The sequence below is a fragment of the Lepus europaeus genome, chromosome X (assembly GCF_033115175.1).
Source record: "Lepus europaeus isolate LE1 chromosome X, mLepTim1.pri, whole genome shotgun sequence".
Lineage (NCBI taxonomy): Eukaryota > Metazoa > Chordata > Mammalia > Lagomorpha > Leporidae > Lepus > Lepus europaeus.
Genome location: NC_084850.1, coordinates 105011234 through 105029666, shown reverse-complemented (window position 1 = coordinate 105029666; position 18433 = coordinate 105011234). Strand labels below are relative to the sequence as shown.

The following is an 18433-nucleotide window of genomic DNA, read 5'->3' as shown; positions in this document are numbered from 1 at the left end:
GAAGCCAGGAGCCAGGAGATTCTTCTGGGTCTCCCACACATGGGTGCAGGGGCCCAAGCACTTGGCCATCTTCTACTGCTTTCCCAGGCCATAGCAGAGAGCTGTGGAAGTGGAGCAGCTGGGACTTGAACCGGCACCCATATAGGATGCCAGCACTGCAGGTGGCAGCTTTAACCGCTACGCCACAGTGCTGGCCCCATAAACATCTAAAATCTTACTGATAGGAGTTCTCAAAGAGAAAAGCAAAGATGGAAGGGAGGGAGTTATTACACAATTAATAGAAAACTCAGAACCAAAAAACAGAGGCTCCAAACTAAAAGAGTCCATAAAATGTTAGGCACAATGAACCTAAAGATAGCCCCCTACAACACACACCCCCCACCACCACCCCCCACGGCCCAATCATGAACTTCTAGAACATCAGGGATAAAGAGTAGATCCTAAGAACATCCAGAATGAACAATAATGGGAAGCAGCATCATGTAAAATTCTCAATCATTGTAACACAAAGTACAGTATCTAAAAATATGATAAATCAAGAAAGAGCCATATATGTGTAATTTAAATGCCTATAGAAGCTGGCAAAAGGATTCAAAGTAGCTGTTTCTTGTGAATGGGTATGAGAAGTGAGGAGGGGATGTGGCCAGAGACTGCAGTGCTTGAAAAAAGCTTTTTAGAAGGATTTGATCATTTTTGATGACAAACATGTATCAGCTTGGTACAAATAAAAATTTAAAGGGTATCACAAGCAGTTGAGGAACCCTGAAACATGCTTTTCCAGGTGGTAGAAAAGGAGTGTCACGCATAAGGAGCACATTCATGAGTTGGTCTCCCAGGCTTCCTCCCTGCTCCAAAATTCTACACACAGCCTCCTCCTCAGGGCCGGCTAGAGTGACGTTTTTCGTGGCATCATTTGCTATTGTATATATTCTATGTAGTATCCACTATGCTTGCTAGATGAGGTTGTAAGATAGAGGACTGGAATATAAAGGGGAACTCCAGTTCTAAAAACAGTTCAGGTTGGAGGATAAGGAGGCAGGGGAAGCACTTGAGAGCTGGAGAAAGGTTTGGATATTGGGGGAGTGAGGACAAGAAAGCAAATCAGTGCCTCAGTTACCCCTGAGGGTCATCTCCCCAGTCATCCAACACCAAGGTAACCCTCTGTCTTATAACTATGGACATCATTTCCCAAATCCTAGCCATGCCTTCCAAATATTTTTTAAAAGCCTCTGAATCAGATGGCCCAAGTCCTTGGGCCCCTGCACCTATGTGGGAGACCTAGAAGAACCTCCTGGCTCCTGGTTTCAGATTGGTTCAGCTCCAGCTGTTGTGGCCATCTGGGGAGTGAACCAGCAGATGGAGGACCTCTTTCTCTCTGTCTCTACCTCTCTCTGTAGCTCTGGCTTTCAAATAAATAAAAATAAATCTTTTAAAAAAATGCCAATGAATCATACGGAAGACAGATATCCTTAGTTCATAGTCATGCTGTGCTCTTGATCAAAAAGTGTGATTGTGATTTGCCACCTGAGTCCCCTAGTGCACTCCTCTCCAAATGACATTTGGTCCTCCCTAAAGCTCTGATCCATGGTCAAAGGATGAAAATTTGCCAGTCTGGAGGAAATTTTTTAAAAAAGGCTTTGAAGGCAATTCCAAAGAAGAACTTTCTATGGCAACATTGTTGGAGTCAGTGCACAGCCTTCCAGGGTGACTGCCCTAAAGGGCAACACTAATTCTGGCTTTTAAGCGTTTCTATGCTTGTTAAAAAGTCAGCCTCCTTGCTTTCAAGTCCCAGCTCACAGTGCTAAAGTGTTTCCCTAAAGCCCCCATAAATTCTTCTTTCCCTTTGATACTTGGGCAATCCACCATTTCCTTCACTACACAAACTTAAGAGACATGTTTATGGAAGAAGGGGGAGGGAAGGTGATTTCTCTGGTTCCTCTTGAGATAATAATGACCCCCAAACATGCCTCCCAATGCCTCGCTAGGTGGGAGTTCTTAGAAGTGAGTCTAATGTGACATTTGACTGATGTCCGTGCTCCCCCTCCCAAATATGATGAATGGTTTGCAAACTGCAGAAGCCATCCATCTCCTTGCCACGGGGAATAATGCCGAGCTGCTTTATTGCCACCCTCTGCAGATGGAAAAGGCTTAGTGGCAGCTGTGTTTTGCTGAAGAGGAACCTGCTTGCCCTCTGTTGCACAGGCCACCACATTACTTAGGAGAATGGGCTAGAAGGGAGGGAGGGAAGCAAAGAGCCACTAGGGACTCACTTAGTTGTGTTTGCTGTTAGTTCATTACCCAGCCAACCTAGAGGTGTACCCTGAAAGACCTGGTGAAAGTCTTCAAGGCCACATGCTTGGGGGAAAAGTAGAGCTCTGGGTCACGATGTCAGTTGGTCACAAAAACTTAGGGTTGGTGAGATGGCACTGCCTAAGATGCCCGTGGACAACCTTGGTTATCTCAAAATAGCCAGACTTGGTAATGCAAACCGTGACTTCAGCACGGCTCTCCCTCAATGAGGTGGGTCATGGCTGCAGAACACAGACCGTACAGATGATCAGTGCTATATTGGCCCACGGGGTTTGGGATTGGCTTAAAAATTTATTCAGCTACAAATCACCTTCTTGTGCCTGAGAAGGAAGAAAGTATATAGATGGGTGGCTACGTGTATGCCACGCAGGGAGGAGGAACAGGGGAAGGGAGAGGGAAACACAGACAGAGAGACACAGACACAGAGAAAGAGCATCTGAAAACTTCACCAGGGAACCAAGTTCTCTGTAACAGTAGCAGCCACACGGCTCAAGCCCTGCCTTTGAGCCTCACTGCCAGGTATTGTCGGGTGAACTCACATGAGCCTCAGTCCTGCCTCGGGGAGTGGGACAAGGAGCACGGCTGGGTAAAGCATAATGAGATGATTTTAAAGCCCTATTAATTTTTTCCATTTTAACCAATCTTTCTGGATGAGGTACCAGCTCTCTTGGGAGGCCAGTTCTAAGGCATTCCACGGAACCCAAAGCCAACTATAAAAGACTAGCTTTGAGGTATGGCTGCTGGGGAAAAGAGCCGCAGTCGAGTTTCCAGTTATGCCAAGTCTACATTCAGAAGGCCACACGCTTAGGGGAGGAGGCTACCTCTTTATTCCCCAGATGCCCAAGGGACATTTCAGAACGGATTGAGCCTAGAATTCTCTCCACCTCTCACGGTTTGAGAATCAGGATTTTTTTGCTTATCAGTACTGAGGAACATTCATATCCACATGAAGGCTCAGAGGGGATGAACAAATGTACAAGGATCACACAGCCAGGAAGCCGCAGAGCTAGATGCCAGAGCTGGGTCTGGTGGCTACCAAGTACAGTGTACTAGCCCAGCACAAGTCTCTGAGGCTGCAGAGACAACTAACACACAGTCTCTACCCCTAGGAGCTCAGATGGAAGCCAAGGCTTAAGGTATCTTAGAGACTTGTAGCTGTAATTCCATTAGAGACTCACCTTGGCCTGGAGCATGCCCTTTTCAGTGAGAGACTCTCCTTACACCTCGACGCTTGCACTTAACAAGATGAGGAATGATGTCTACCATCAATTAAAATGTACCTTTTAATATGCTCAAGAATTTACCAAATATTCCAACACCCTTAGCACTATGTCAATACAAAGTGTCATTCCTATTATTAATGGGTAATAGCTACTACTACATAGAACATGTAAGTCTGGTGCTCTGTGCATTAGTGAAATGAATTTGTTTGGTAAGTAAGATGACCTCATACCAGCTCCCACAGCACAAACAGAGGCTAGGGTAATGGGAAGTGAAAAGATTTTGAAGTCCTGATTCTAGCTTTGGTCTAGCTACTTAAAGACCTAATTGAACTTCAAGATCAATGGGAAGGGAGAAGGGAAATGTCAAGAATAAAACATGAGGCCAGGAGGAATGCATGGGTGACAATCACTAGGTGAGAGAAAGCACCCAATCCTTTAGCCATCTTGTTTTTCCATCTACCGATCTGAATTCACACAGTTCAACAGCTGCCCAGTTCTATCCCAAGGCAGGTAAGCTACTCCTGGGCAGAGCGTGCAGTGAACAAAATCAACAAACACCATGCCTGCCTCCCATGGGAGACTGCAGACGTCAGAGGGGGCTCTGGCTTGGCATGCCATGAAGAGGACTGTGCAGAGAGCGACTCTGGTCGAGGCTCTGTAAAGCCCCGTGGAGTCTGTGGGGAACAATAAGAATGCAGCATATAAATGTGAGCTGCAGGCTGATGGGCCCATTAGGAATTAGGGCAGTCTTTGAAAGGAATCTGCGGAGATGATGCAAAACACCAAGCATGTGACCCAAATCGTGGCAGGGCATATTGGAGGGAGAGGGGAATGGGAATGAGACATTTTCTAATCTGATTAGTCTGAAGTTTCCCCTGAGTGTGGAGAAGGGTCACTGCACAATTAGAGGCAAAGTTAGGCTGAACATGGTCTGTGGAGCAGTGGGGAGGGATGACCTCCTCAAAGCTAAAACTGGGCTTGGAGGCGGATGTGTCCGGAGATTGAGACAACTTCGAAGCCAGTTGCAGAATGATCCTTTTGCATTTAATGTCAAATCGTAAAGGCGAAAACAAAACAGTCTGCTGAGAGAATGAGAGGCTGATGACTTGGTGGCCTCAGCACTGGATCAGAAACATCTCGGTCCTCCGGAGGCCACGCTCCCACATTACTGGACTTTCCAGGACAACTTGTCCTCGAGCCCATCGAGAGATAATCTAATAAACATCTACGGCTTCCTGACTCGAAGACAGCTTAATGTGTGAAAGACGTTCTGCTCCAACTGTCGAAAAACAAGGCTTCTGCTAATAGAGACAGACACAGGTTTCCTCCAGGCCTTTTCTAACTCAGAGTATGCAGTCTATGGTCCCTGACTTCACCTTTTCTCCTAGTCTCCAATCAATACTTAGCAGTCTAAGTGTCCAGTAAAGATAAAATATAACAAAAAATGCTACTTTAAAAAACTAGAAAAATAAACCAAAGGGTGAATGTTGGAATAAAAAAAAGAGACTTGGGGCCCGCACTGTGGTACAGCGGGTAAAGCTACTGCCTGCAGTGCTGGCACCCCATATGGGCACCGGTTCGAGTCCCAGCTGCTCCACTTCCAATCCAGCTCTCTGCTATGGCCTGGGAAAGCAGTAGAAGATGGCCCAAGTCGTTTGGCCCCTGCACCCACGTGGGAGACCCAGAAGAAGCTCCTGGCTCCTGGCTTTGGATTGGCTTCAGACTGTTGCAGCCAATTGGGGAGTGAACCATCTGCTGGAAGACCTCTCTCTCTCTCTCTCTCGCTCGCTCTCTCCCCCCACCCCTTCTCTCTCTGTGCAACTCTGACATCCAAATAAATCTTTAACAAAAAGAGAGAGAGAGAGACTTAGCATCAGGTACTGTGTTGCATACTTTATGTACATTATCTCAGTTAATCCTCGCAACCACTAGGAAGTAAGCCCCATTAGCTCATTCCAGAGGTAAGGAACTAAACGTTCAGGCAAGTCCAACTAATGCACAAGATCACACAGCTAGTAAGAGGATCAAAGAATACAAGAGACTGGGCCGGCGCCGTGGCTCAATAGGCTAATCCTCCGCCTTGCGGCGCCAGCACACTGGGTTCTAGTCCCGGTCGGGGCACCGGATTCTGTCCCGGTTGCCCCTCTTCCAGGCCAGCTCTCTGCTGTGGCCAGGGAGTGCAGTGGAGGATGGCCCAAATACTTGGGCCCTGCACCCCATGGGAGACCAGGATAAGCACCTGGCTCCTGCCATCGGATCAGCGCGGTGCGCCGGCCGCAGCGCGCCAGCCGCGGCGGCCATTGGAGGGTGAACCAATGGCAAAAAAGAAGACCTTTGTCTCTCTCTCTCCCACTGTCCACTCTGCCTGTCAAAAACTAAAAAAAAAAAAAAGAATACAAGAGACTAAGTGGGGGTGTGTGGTAAATCATCAAGTTGTGACAGTACATCGTCAAAGGTGGTAAATTAAACAGAAGCATGTGTCTTCATCTGAACAGACCACAGGTCGAGGCAGAGCTCCTCCTTACAAGGTAAAGGACAAAGGGAGAAACATAATGCAATGAGAAGCCTTAGGACGTGATGCTCACTCCAATTATCAGGCAAGCAGATGAAAGAGGGCTCCATGGATGTGGTACCAATTGAAATGGGTCTTGTAAGAAGAGCAAGCTTTAAGCAGGGAAAGAAAATTGGAAGCTATTACTGGCTGAACAGCAAGAGAAAATGCAAGAACATGGGAAGGTAGGAGGTGCTTGTGGGAAATGCTGACATGGCCCCTGTGGTTGCAGTAGGAGCAACAGGAAGGAGAGTTTTGGGGATGTGATGGCTGTGGAGAAATCTGACACCTGGACCTGCCTACTTCCCCTCAGGTTCTCTATACCAGGATAACCTGCTTCTCTCTCACACAGCTGCTGCTAAACAGAAGCAAATCTAGCTAAAACAAAATCTAAATCAAAACGAAACCAACAGAACTGACAGTCTAGAAGATCACTCTAGGACAGTCTAATGCACCTGCACATCCAGCTGCATTTGCCCTCGTCTGGACTGCCCTCCTCACCACCTCGGCCCCTAGTTCTCCCACATGGGATTTGGTTTCACCTTTTCCTTTGGTTTCTTCTTTTGTCTCGGAAAAGAACTCCTCATTACAGTCCCCACTTGAGAACAATGCTCCAAGTGACAACCCTAAGCCCCATGATGGAGAAGCAGTTTCAAAGTCAAGGGGTTCTGTGCTTCCTTGGGTTGTAAATTGACACCATAGAAGCTCTGTAATAATTCTGTGGTGATGTTTTTTTTTTTCTTAGAATGTACTTAGTTGCTGTATAGAAAAATAGATTTAAAATGTAGAGATTGGTGGGGAGAAAGACGAACACAGAGGCCCTGCAGTAGTCAAGAAGAAATGTGGATCAGATGACGATAGTGGGACTGGAATGGGGAGAGTAGATGCAAGCAGGTGGAAGGAGGGAGAACTGTCAAGGCATCCTAGTCTACTGGCTATTTGCAGACAACAATTCAAAATTATTAGAAGCAAACGATGTACATATGAAAGGTTCAGGAATCGAGTCACAGCTCTTCTTCTATGCTATCTGATTTGAGGCAAGCTACCTCCTCTCTCTAAAGCTCAACACTGTCCTGTGTATGATAGGAAGGATGATAGTCTGAACTCTTCAATTTGTCTCCAGAAAGTAAATGGGATAACGGATCCAATGCAAAGATTGCAATGTCTAGCACATGGCCAAACATGTCAGAATGACCAAGATATGGAAGCCAGGGAAGGAGCTGGAGTAAAGCCACAGAAATCATAGAAGGTGACTAAAGTCTCGGTTGCTGGGAGCGTGGTGCCAGGAAGTCAAAACTCAGGTTCAGCAGAAGTGATGTTTTAGAAAGAAGTTCACCGTGCTCTCCTTTTATGACACCATCATTTCTAATAATAATTATTAACTAATAATAATTCCCAATAAGCTCTCTAACATTCAAAATCATGACTAATTTTTCCTTTGTAACACTTATAAATGGAGGTTGGTCATCAATGTTATAATGAAATGGGAACACCAAGGATAATTAAAGGTAAATGTAAAACCAGGCCGGCACTGTGGCTTAACAGGCTAATCCTCTGCCTTGCGGCACCGGCACACCGGGTTCTAGTCCTGGTTGGGGTGCCGGATTCTATCCCGGTTGCCCCTCTTCCAGGCCAGCTCTCTGCTATGGCCCGGGAAGGCAGTGGAGGATGGCCCAAGTCCTTGGGCCCTGCACCCGCATGGGAGACCAGGAGAAGCACCTGGCTCCTGGCTTCGGATCAGCGAGATGTGCCGGCCGCAGTGGCCATTGGAGGGTGAACCAACGGCAAAGGAAGACCTTTCTCTCTGTCTCTCTCTCTCTCTCTCTCACTATCCACTCTGCCTGTCAAAAAAAAAAAAAGTAAATGTAAAACCAGTAATAGTCCTCAAAACAAAAATACACAAGACAATCCCCATCAAGGATGGAGCGCTCACTTACTTGGACAGTAAGGATTCTAGAAGATCTTCATTCAACGGTAGCCTGGAAGACTTGCACAGCCTCTTGATGTCTTTGGTAGGCAATACATGCTTTCTACATTAAAACAAAATACAAAATGAATGGCCTTTTATATACCTCGTGCCCTTTAGTAACAATTACATGCTACTGCAAAGAAAAACACATGTGATGGGCCCTAAAAATGTGCTATTGGAATTCATAGTGAAGAAAAACAGTCATATTACATTTCACCAACATTTTCCATTTCAGAGGTCTCCAGATTCTGTCTTTACAAAGGGCTTTCCATCACGATTTAGATTCTTGGTTGGTGATAATACAGCCCGTTAAGGCTGCAGCCACGAGCGTTGCTCTAAGTAATTGATCTGCATTCTTGACCACTGGTCAAAAATGGTTCTGATGTTTAAAAACATCTCTTAATTTGACAGGCATCTAGAGCTTCCACCACAAGTATGATATGACTTGAGGGTGTGTTTCTGGTCTTTTCCTTGGACCTAAACCTTATAACTTGGAAGCTCCAGTCTTAAGATTCACTTTGATTTTGTCGGATGCAAGTTGTTTTCTCTAAAGCAGTTCAACAGTCATTTTTCTCCAGCCTGCTGGGGGTACAGAAACAATTGTCTAGTGTTGTTGCTCAGCCAATGTTCTTCCAGGCACCCCACAAAATTAGTATTAATAAAAAAGGAAATAAGTAGGATCTTTGCTTTGCAATGAGAACATTTGTATCTAGAATCAAAGCTTGTTGGATCTGGATGAACCCCAGGCTGTCTGATTAAGCTGTTCCATTGATCCCAGGAAGTGTTCCTTTAGGGAAATAGTGTCATTCCTAGGGAAGGGCACCACCAGGGAGGAGGGCAGCTCCAGGATCATGTGAAGCTCAGGTCATATATCTTTTAGGAGGCTCAAGAAAGCTTAAAGTTTGAAGTTGGGGCAGGCATTTGGTAGGTGCAGTAATTGATGTGTCATTTGGGATACTTGCATCCCATATCACAGTTCTTGGGTTCCAGTCCTGGCTAATCTGTTTCTGTATTTGCTCCCTACCAATACACATCCTGGGAGGCAGTAGATGATGGCTCAAGTAATTGGGTCACTTCCACCCATGTGAGAGACCTGGGTTGAGTTCTAGGCTCCTGGCTTTAGTCTGGCCTTATCCCAGCTTTTGCAGGCATTTGGGGAGTGAACTGGTGGATGGAAGAGCTCTGTCTCTGTCACTGTCTTTCCAAAAACAAAAACAAAAACAAAAAGACTAAAGGGAAATACCTTTATAAAAACACAATGAAGATGCATTATAGATTAGGAAAACAATCACATTCATTTTTTAAGATAAACTAAGTGACTTTCAAAGATATGTAGGGTATTTTGCTGGCCACTTGGGTGTAGGCTTCAAGTCTGGGGATGAAGAAAGGGATCACCAAGAAGAGAGATGGCTAGCGGTGGTGTGTAATAACAAGGATAAAAGCTAGAGGGAGAACTACAATTTTCTAACTCTCCATTATATTAGATCTCTAAGATGAATTCCAAGACATTAAAATGGTTGTATGCAGCAGTTTTAACAATGACTTAATGAAGTTCAACACACACAGGCTCAATGAATTAGAAACAGATTATCCTGGGCTTCATTACTTTCAAGAATTTCAAAGAAATTTTATAGAAAATTTACTTAAAAATCCCCTGTTCTATTATAAAGGTCACATTGATAAATCTCAGATAACACTAAAATAATATAAGATGACATCTCAGAGTTAAACCTTCTAATACCTTGATTTACTGTATTTCAATCAAAGGCTTCTAGAAACAAGTGAAAAAAAATGCAATGGGGTAGCCTATTCTTTTGAGGATACTGGGCCTCCTCTAGCCAATCAACAAAGCTCACCATCATTATGAAACATTTGTAATCAGATACTCCGCAAAATGCTTCAAAGAGACTTTGCTAAATAGTGGAGCACTATGGGACAGGACAATTTTCTTTTTGTCCTTTTTGATAAAATTTAAATTCCTTCATTACTTATGGTCCTAGATACTTAATTGATTCATTAGAATCAGAAAAACAAAAGCTTACTGTTCTCGATCGTCGTACACACAGCGTAAAATGAGTATGTCGAAATTCTCATAGTTGTTTTTCTTAAGTTGCTCATGGGCATTTGCCATTAAGACAGTCACATCTGGACATGGGTCCTCAGGTACACGGTAGTGACGTGAAATGGTTATAATCTCTTGTTCCGAGATTTTTTTGACTGTCATATCCAACAGCAATTCTCTATAAAGAAAATGGAAAACCACAATAAAATATGTAAGAATATTTTACTACTTCTATTTAAAAAGACCCAAATCACATTTTCTAAACATTTACCAACTGTGTAGAGGACAAGTGATTACTGTACTTTAATTTAATTTCTGTACTTAATTTAGGAGCAGCAGGAAGATACTAATGCTAGAGTGGAAAATCATTAGTATTATAGCTTATAAATAAAGTGGCATTTTGCCTGGAGTTAAACTTCTACCACCTAAAATCTGCAATCAGGAAGTAAAATTTTAAATTCCTTGAATGGTCAACGTATCTGTCATTAAGCACATGCCTTTATTCAATGCCTGTTAATCTTCCTTATACAACATAGTAATAGACTTGTGTTTCTGGCTTCCCAAGGTACAAAATTTATAAATCAATAAGTTAGAAAGGTGTTCTGAGGCTGGGGAAAACAATCATGCTCATGTCTGTAGGAAAAAGTAAACACTGATGTACCCTGGCAGTGGGAGAAAAACAAGAGAAAAAACCGAAAAGTTAAAAGAGCTATGTCAGGGAACAGTGTCTGAGTCCTTACAAAGCAAATGGCACTGAGATTATTTGGCAGAGCTAAAAAACCAAACAACAACAACGTTTTAACAATGAGGTCCCAAAGCCTACCAAATCAGCTGTACTGCTTTCAATATGTCCTCTATACAGCATGCACTAGAAAGAATTACACCAAAATGGTTAAAATGCAAAATGTTACGGTGGTTACATGAGTAAGCTTCTATTGTCTGGAAAATCCACTTACTGGAAATAATTCAGTTCTCAAGAATCCTGAATAAATAAGGGAACACGAGATTTTATTTGCTCTTTTCCTATAGATTGGTTTATCACAAAAATGGTTTTTAGGTTTTTTAAAGATAATTCTGGTCATTATTATTATCGCTTTAAAATTCTAGGTTGTCCTGTTCTAGAATTTCCTTAGAGTTTAGATGTTGATCTACCTAAAGTAACTGCATTTCCCCTATCTCCACTTCTCAGGTTTCCTGGGGGTCTTTTTTTAGGGGGGGGGGTTGAGTTTTCTTTTGTATTTTTAATGTAAAGTGAAGGCCAAATTCAATTGAGAGGACCCCACCATTTCAGCAAATTAGGTTAGACATCAATCAGTAACACTGGCAGGGGACTTAGTGGGTGAAGAACACGGTAAAAACATTCTGGCATCTGAACTTTTCAGAGTCCATAATCTGCTGGGGCTGCCCATACATACAGAACTCTCAAAGCCACAAGTGTAGTGCTACCTGAATGAACTGATTAATAGCAATGACAATCTCTGCCATTTGCCAGGTCAGGTGCAGCCAGGTACTTTCGGCATGAATCATCTCATCTGGCCTAGGAGTTAGGTACTATTATTATTCCCATTTACAGATAACAACATTGACAAATAGAAATGTTAAATAATCTGTCCAGTATTGCAAACACCAGAATGCAAACCCATACAGTTTGGCTCCAAAGTCCATGCTCCTGCATCTTATTCTAACTCTCTCTTGTTGGGATGGAAAGTGGAGTGTTCAAGATAGAGTGGGGCTCAATCAGGAAACTGTCCTAAAGGCAGTGGGTTTTGGACACCAGCACTTTAGCACAGCAAGTTAAGTCACCACTTGAGATGCTGGCTAGAGTCTTGATTGCTCCACTTCTGATTCAGCTCCTAACTAATGAGCTTCAGAAAGCAGTGAAAGACGTGCAAATACTTGGGCCCCTGTAACCATTTGGGAGACCTGGATGGAGGTCCAAGCTACTGGTTCTGGCCTGGCTCAACTGTGACCATTGTGGTCATCTGGGAATGAACCAGCAGATGGACAATCTCTTTCTCTCTTCCCCTTCCTTTCTCCCTCCCATACAGGCACTGTTTTGAGTCCTGGTGGCTACACTTCCAATCCAGCTCCCTGTTAATGCACCTGGGAAAGCAGTGGAAGATGGCCCAAGAACTTCTACATCTTCCATTACTTTCCCAGGCATATTAGCAGGGAGCTGATTAGAAGTGGAGCTTTTGGGACACGAACCAGTGTCCATATGGGATGCTGGCATTGCAGCCAGCAGGTTAACCCACAAGGCCACAGTGCCTGCCCCTTGAGCTGAATTTTTAAGGCCCTATTCTCCCTTTATTGCCAATGCTATGATTTGAATATGTTCCCCCAAAAGTTCATGTGTTAGAAATTTAATTTCCAACGTCACTGTTGATCACAGCAGGGGATAGGGCCTTTGAGAGGTCATTAGGATTACATGAGGTCATGAGAGTGAGGCCCTCATTAGAGCATTAGTGACTAAGAAGAGGAAGACAGATCAAAGACGGTACACACTGTGTCTCACCATGCGATGGCCTCTGCCATGTGATGATGCAGCAAGAAAGTTCACATCAACACTGGTGCCACACTCTCCGACTTCCTTGTCTCCAGAACCATGAGCCAAAAAAAACCTCAATTCAAAAATCACCCAATCTCAGGGGTTTTGTTACAACAACAGAAAACAGACTAGGACAGCCCATTACCTCTGCTTTGAGGGCTATCACTACCAGCGTAAAAAAGTCAGAGCAAAGGAGTTCAGAAATCATGAGTCACTATCTCTGACAGATGGCTAAGTGACCACAGAGGAGTCACTGTAAGGAAAGCCCCTGGCTCACTTACAGCACTGATCATGGAATAGTCAGTCATAACAATGCATAAAATGGAACACTATGCCGCCATTGCCAGTATGATGGGAAGTGGTATTTACTGGTATGAAAGATGTCCAGGCTATGTTGAAATATTATCAAGACTAGAACAAGCTGTGCCAAAACATCAACAGCATTACCCTGATTGCTGACATTTCTTTCATTTTGAATGCATTTTTCTGAATTTTTGTGCTAATCAAATGTTACCTTCACTGTCAGAAACACACACACACACACTCACACACACACTTGAAAGCTTTTTCCATCTGAGAGCAGACCACGTTGTGAAGAGGAACAAGCAGCACATTCCCGAGGACAAGGAAAAAGCCATAACCAGAAACTTTCCACGTACGTTTAAGTTATTATAGCACCACCAGATCATAAAAGTTTATTTTCCTTTTCATTGGATAAACTGACATCATCCTGGTCTCACTGCAGTTCAAATTTCTATCTGCTGGGTATCTTTATGCTTGAGTGTTAGACAGCCCAGTATTCCACAGCTTTACCTGGCTTTATGTGTGAGTTTCAAACAAGCTGTTTCACACCAACAACTGCCATCTGTCCTTCAGGGCACCAGGGACCCCCGGAGAATGGGTGTGCCTGTGGCTGCTGCACCCACTCGAGGGCAGGTCTCCGCACCAGGAATCTCAACCACAGGGGCTGAGCATCGCCTTGCACACATCAAACAGCTACCACTATTTTGTCCTGCCTTTGCCACGTGTGCCTCCTCTAGGACCCACTCATTCTGTCAAAGTTTTAATGGGCTTCATAAAAAATTAGGAATATTTTGAAAAGTAGCACAATTTATTTTTTTTAAATGTGATAAAATACACATAGCATAAATTGTACTACTCATGACACTGAATACTCAGAAGGTTGTGCAGCCACTACCTCCATCTAGTTCCAAAATATTTTCATCACCCCCAAAGAAACCTCATATCTATTAAGTAGTTGCTTCCCTTTCCTGCCTTGCCCCCAGCCCTCTCTTCTGCTCGACAACCACTAAACTGCTTTTCACTTCTATGAATTTGCCCATTCCATAAATGGAATCATTCTGGATATGGTATTTTGTGACTGGCCCCTCTCAGCAATATATTTTTAAGATTAGCCCATGTTGTCTCGTGTTATCAGTACTTCATTTGTTTTCGTTTTTTCCCACCATATGGACACTTACCCATTTGTGCACTGACAGACATTCAGGTTGTTTCTACCTTTTGACTACTGTGAATAGTGCCACTATGAATAGTCAAGTACAAGCTGTTGTTTGAGCATTTGTTTTCAATTCTTTTGAGTATATATGAAGGATCTTCAAAAACTTCATAGAAAAATTAGCATTATGAAAAACTACTATCTATGATATGAACATTTTTGCACCAAAATTAACTTTCTCTTTTTAAGATTTTATTTATTTATTTGAGAGGTAGAGTTACAGACAGTGAGAGGGAGAGACAGCGAGAAAGGTCTTCCCTCTGCTGGTTCACTCCCCAAATGGCAGCAACAGCCTGCAGCTGTGCCGATCTGAAGCCAGGAGCCAGGAGCTTCTTCCTGGTCTCCCATGTGGGTGCAGGGGCCCGAGGACTTGAGCCATCTTCCTGCTTTCCCAGGCCATAGCAGAGAGCTGGATTTGAAGAGGAGCAGCCAGGACTAGAACCGGCGCCCATACGGGATGCTAGCACTGCAGGCAGAGGATTAACCTACTGTGCCACAGCGCCAGCTCCCAAAATTAACTTTCAATTCCATTGTTGCACGAATTTTTGGAAGTCCCCTCATCTCTCTACAAATGGAAGGGCTGAGGCATTTGGCAATTCTATATTTACGCTATTGTGGAACCACTAAACGGTTTTCTGCATACTCCATGTTTGCTCCACAGCAGCCACAAAAACAAACGTCCAACCACCGTCAAGCACAGCGCTTCCTCATCTAAATCCTCACCTAAAACTTCAGAGTGGGCCTGAAATAAGATCTCACACCAAAATCTGATCTCAATACTTCTGACTCAATCAATTTAAGGGAAATAAAAACTTAAGATGTGGCTATAAGTGTATTGATTTTGTGTTCGATGATTACCATCACTAACCTTAAAGACTCAAATGGTAAGTTAAACTTTGTAATCACCCAACCTTGCATTACATTCCTAGCACTAATATTTTATTCAGTAAAATACTGTATTATCACAGTATTAGCTCATTTTTAAAAAAAGATTTATTTATTTGAAAGGCAGAGTTACAGAGAGGCAGAGAGAGAGAGATCGATCCTCCATCTGCTGGTTCACTCCCTAGATGGTTGCAATGGCTGGAGCTGAGCCAACCCAAAGCCAGGAGCCAGAAGCCTCTCCGGGTCCCCATGCAAGTGCAGGGGCCCAAGCACTTGGGCCATCTTCCACTGCTTTCCTAGGCCATATCAGAGAGCTGGATCGAAAGTGGAGCAGCCAGGCATCGAATTGGCCCTCATATGGCATGCCAGCACCTCAGGCAGTGGCTTCACACACTATGCCAAAGAGACGGCTCCAGTATTACCTAATCTTATAAGGGATGCTGTCATGATTTTTCATTGTTGTTTTCTTTTCTTTTTTTTTTTTTTTTTGACAGGCAGAGTGGATAGTGAGAGAGACAGAGAGAAAGGTCTTCCTTTGCCGTTGGTTCACCCTCCAATGGCTGCTGCAGCTGGCGCACCGCGCTGATCTGAAGCCAGGAGCCAGGTGCTTCTCCTGGTCTCCCATGGGGTGCAGGGCCCAAGCACTTGGGCCATCCTCCACTGCCTTCCCGGGCCACAGCAGAGAGCTGGCCTGGAAGAGGGGCAACCGGGACAGAATCCGGTGCCCTGACCGGGACTAGAACCCAGTGTGCCGGCGCCGCAAGGCGGAGGATTAGCCTCTTGAGCCACGGCGCCAGCCTGATTTTTCATTGTTTTTGTAACTAAAGTCATAAAACTGAAAAAAAGAAAAAAAATGCCAAACTGCTCTATGGTATTGGGTTAACTATGCAGAATTCTGAAACATGAAATGCTAAAGAGCTTTGTAGACACACCTCCATTAAAGTCATCCAATCAAGTAATGGCAAATCAAAACTTCCCTTTTAAAGCTGAATCTCAGAGTATTTTCTTATGTATCGAGTCTTGAAAGTCTAAGCTCCGTCTTTCAAACGAACCACCAAATTTAGTTTCGGCATAAACAAGAACTCAAGGACCTAAAACTTAGGCCCTAAGGCACACAAGAAAATCGAGTTGAGCTTAAATTAAACCGAGCAGCAATTCTAATGACAATTACATGGCACCTTTTCTTATTCCTTCAATTTGATATTCATCAAGTAAAACGTGCGTTCATTCCTCTAATTAGAAGGCATGCACACCTGCTCACATCCTACAGTCCCTCAGGCTTTCTCTTACAATTGTGGGCCTATGTTGCCCATAGAGATGAGAAACCCCTGCCTTACTGTCCCTTACATCCCAGCATGCCACATTGCTGGATTAGCATGTTGCTAGATAGTGGTAAGAGATGGCTGGCAAAAGACATTATCAGAGGAAGAAAAGACAGGAAGATACATTGAAGCGGGGCCAGTACAAATTCTGACCAAACAGATGTTGCTACAGGCTTAAGCAGAGTTCAAAGCCAGTTCAATCTCACTGGAGACCAAGGCCATCACATGTGGCTACTTGGGCTGTACACTTTCCACTTTAGAGAGTGCATTTATAGGCTTATGGTATAAGTAGTTGCTTCTGAAATTGTGCAACATAGTGGTCTTGCCAGAGAGGTCAAGAACTCCAGAAAAGAGGGGAAAAGATGGGTCACCGCAGACCACAAGAAAGTCATCTACTCCAGCCAAGGTCGCAAGCTTGTCAACTGGGAGGCAGTGTGTATTAGTGGGCAAAGTGTGAGCTTCTGAATTACACAGTCCTGGACTGAAATTCCAGTCCCACTAATTCACTAGTAAGTGGGAACTGTGGTAAATTACTTCTCTGGGCCTCAGCTCCTTATCTGTGAAACCGGACAAGACCACTTGCGTCATAGCATTTTATTTTGCTGCAGGAGCCAGGATGATCCTGTTACACCATTAGTCAGACTATGTCATTTCTCTGTTCAAAATCCTCTGAGGGCTTGCCATCTCTCAAAATAGACCTCAAATGCCTTGTGATGGCTGACAAGGCCCAACAAGGCCTCCTTTCTGCTATCTCTCGGAACTCATCCCCTATGATTCTCTGCATCTTTCCCTCTGTCCTCACCTTACCGTACTCCTTGCTTTCCTCAAACAAGTCTGGCATGTTCCCAATTTCAGGGTCCCCACTCTTGCAAATCCTCTAGCTGGGATGGTCAGCTGTGGGAGCCAGCTACTCTGTGAAGCCTTCCATGACCATTCTTTTGTTTTTTTTTTAAAGATTTTATTTATTTCAGAGGCAGAATTATAGACAGAGAGAGGGAGAGACAGAGAGAGAGTTCTTCTATCCACTGTTCATTCCCGAAATGGCCACAATGGCTGGAGCTGGGCCATTCTGAAGCCGGGAGCCAGGAGTTTCTCCTGGTCTCCCACACAGGTGCAGAGGCCCAAGGACTTGGGCCATCCTCCACTGCTTTCCCAGGTCATAGCAGAGAGCTGGATCGGAAGAGGAGCAGACGGGACTAGAACCAGTACCCATGTGGGATGCTGGTGCCACAGGTGGAGGCTTAGCCCACTATGCCACAACAACGGCCCCTGACCATTCTTTTTTAAAGTGGGACTCTCCCCTCTCCCAATGCTGGCTTTCCTCATTCCTATTCCTCAGTCTCATTCATCACATTCCAACTAGTATATTATTTATTTATTTTGTATGTTTGTCTTTCTTGCTCTTCCACCCACACTAGCATGAAAGTTCCACAGAGGGTGGGGTTATTTGCCTGTATTCTTCACTGATGAATCTGCAACACCTTACATGGTCCTTAGCACCACAGTAAGCGCCCTCTACAGTAAATGGTTCACTAACTAAATGAAAAGTGAGGATTCAGTTAGCATGATAGGAAAAGCATCTAGCATAGTGCTGGGAATTCTCAATGCTCAGTAAGTGACAGCAATTTTTATTATAGTCATCATTTCACAAAGGAGATGATTGCAAGTTGTAATAAGATGGAAGAGTGACTTCTCTTAAGCAAGTTTACCTTGGAGAACTGTGAAATGTTTTTGATAACTCTGAGATCTTTGAATTCATCTGCAGAATGTGAAAGGAAAACTGTATGCTTGTTCCAAATAGTCATATTCAGGAAGACACTGGAAGTGATAAAGTAATAAGCTCCAGGTGTGCCTCCCTTCATCTACTAGGTAGATCTGAAAAGCTCTACAAATACTTAATTTTTTAGAAATCAAATTAGATGCCCTTTTTCAATATTACATATAAAGATATGCTACCTTCATTTTGGTCATATTTAATTGCTAGTGGCATCAAACATCCAAGCATTAAGTTCTCTCATTTCTGTCAAGTTCATAGTGACAAACAAGC

At 44.0% G+C, this 18433-nt stretch overlaps 1 protein-coding gene across 1 annotated transcript in view; it reads right to left on the bottom strand.

Annotated features, from left to right (window-relative positions):
• The window catches only part of EFHC2 (EF-hand domain containing 2), a 185972-nt gene that overhangs the window by 24542 nt on the left and 142997 nt on the right, over nt 1-18433 (bottom strand). The window contains exons 12-13 of the mRNA XM_062183581.1: nt 10096-10293; nt 8022-8114 (exon numbers count right to left, since the gene is read on the bottom strand). Coding sequence (XP_062039565.1) covers nt 8022-8114; nt 10096-10293 — 291 coding nt within the window. The remainder of the gene's footprint in view (nt 1-8021; nt 8115-10095; nt 10294-18433) is intronic.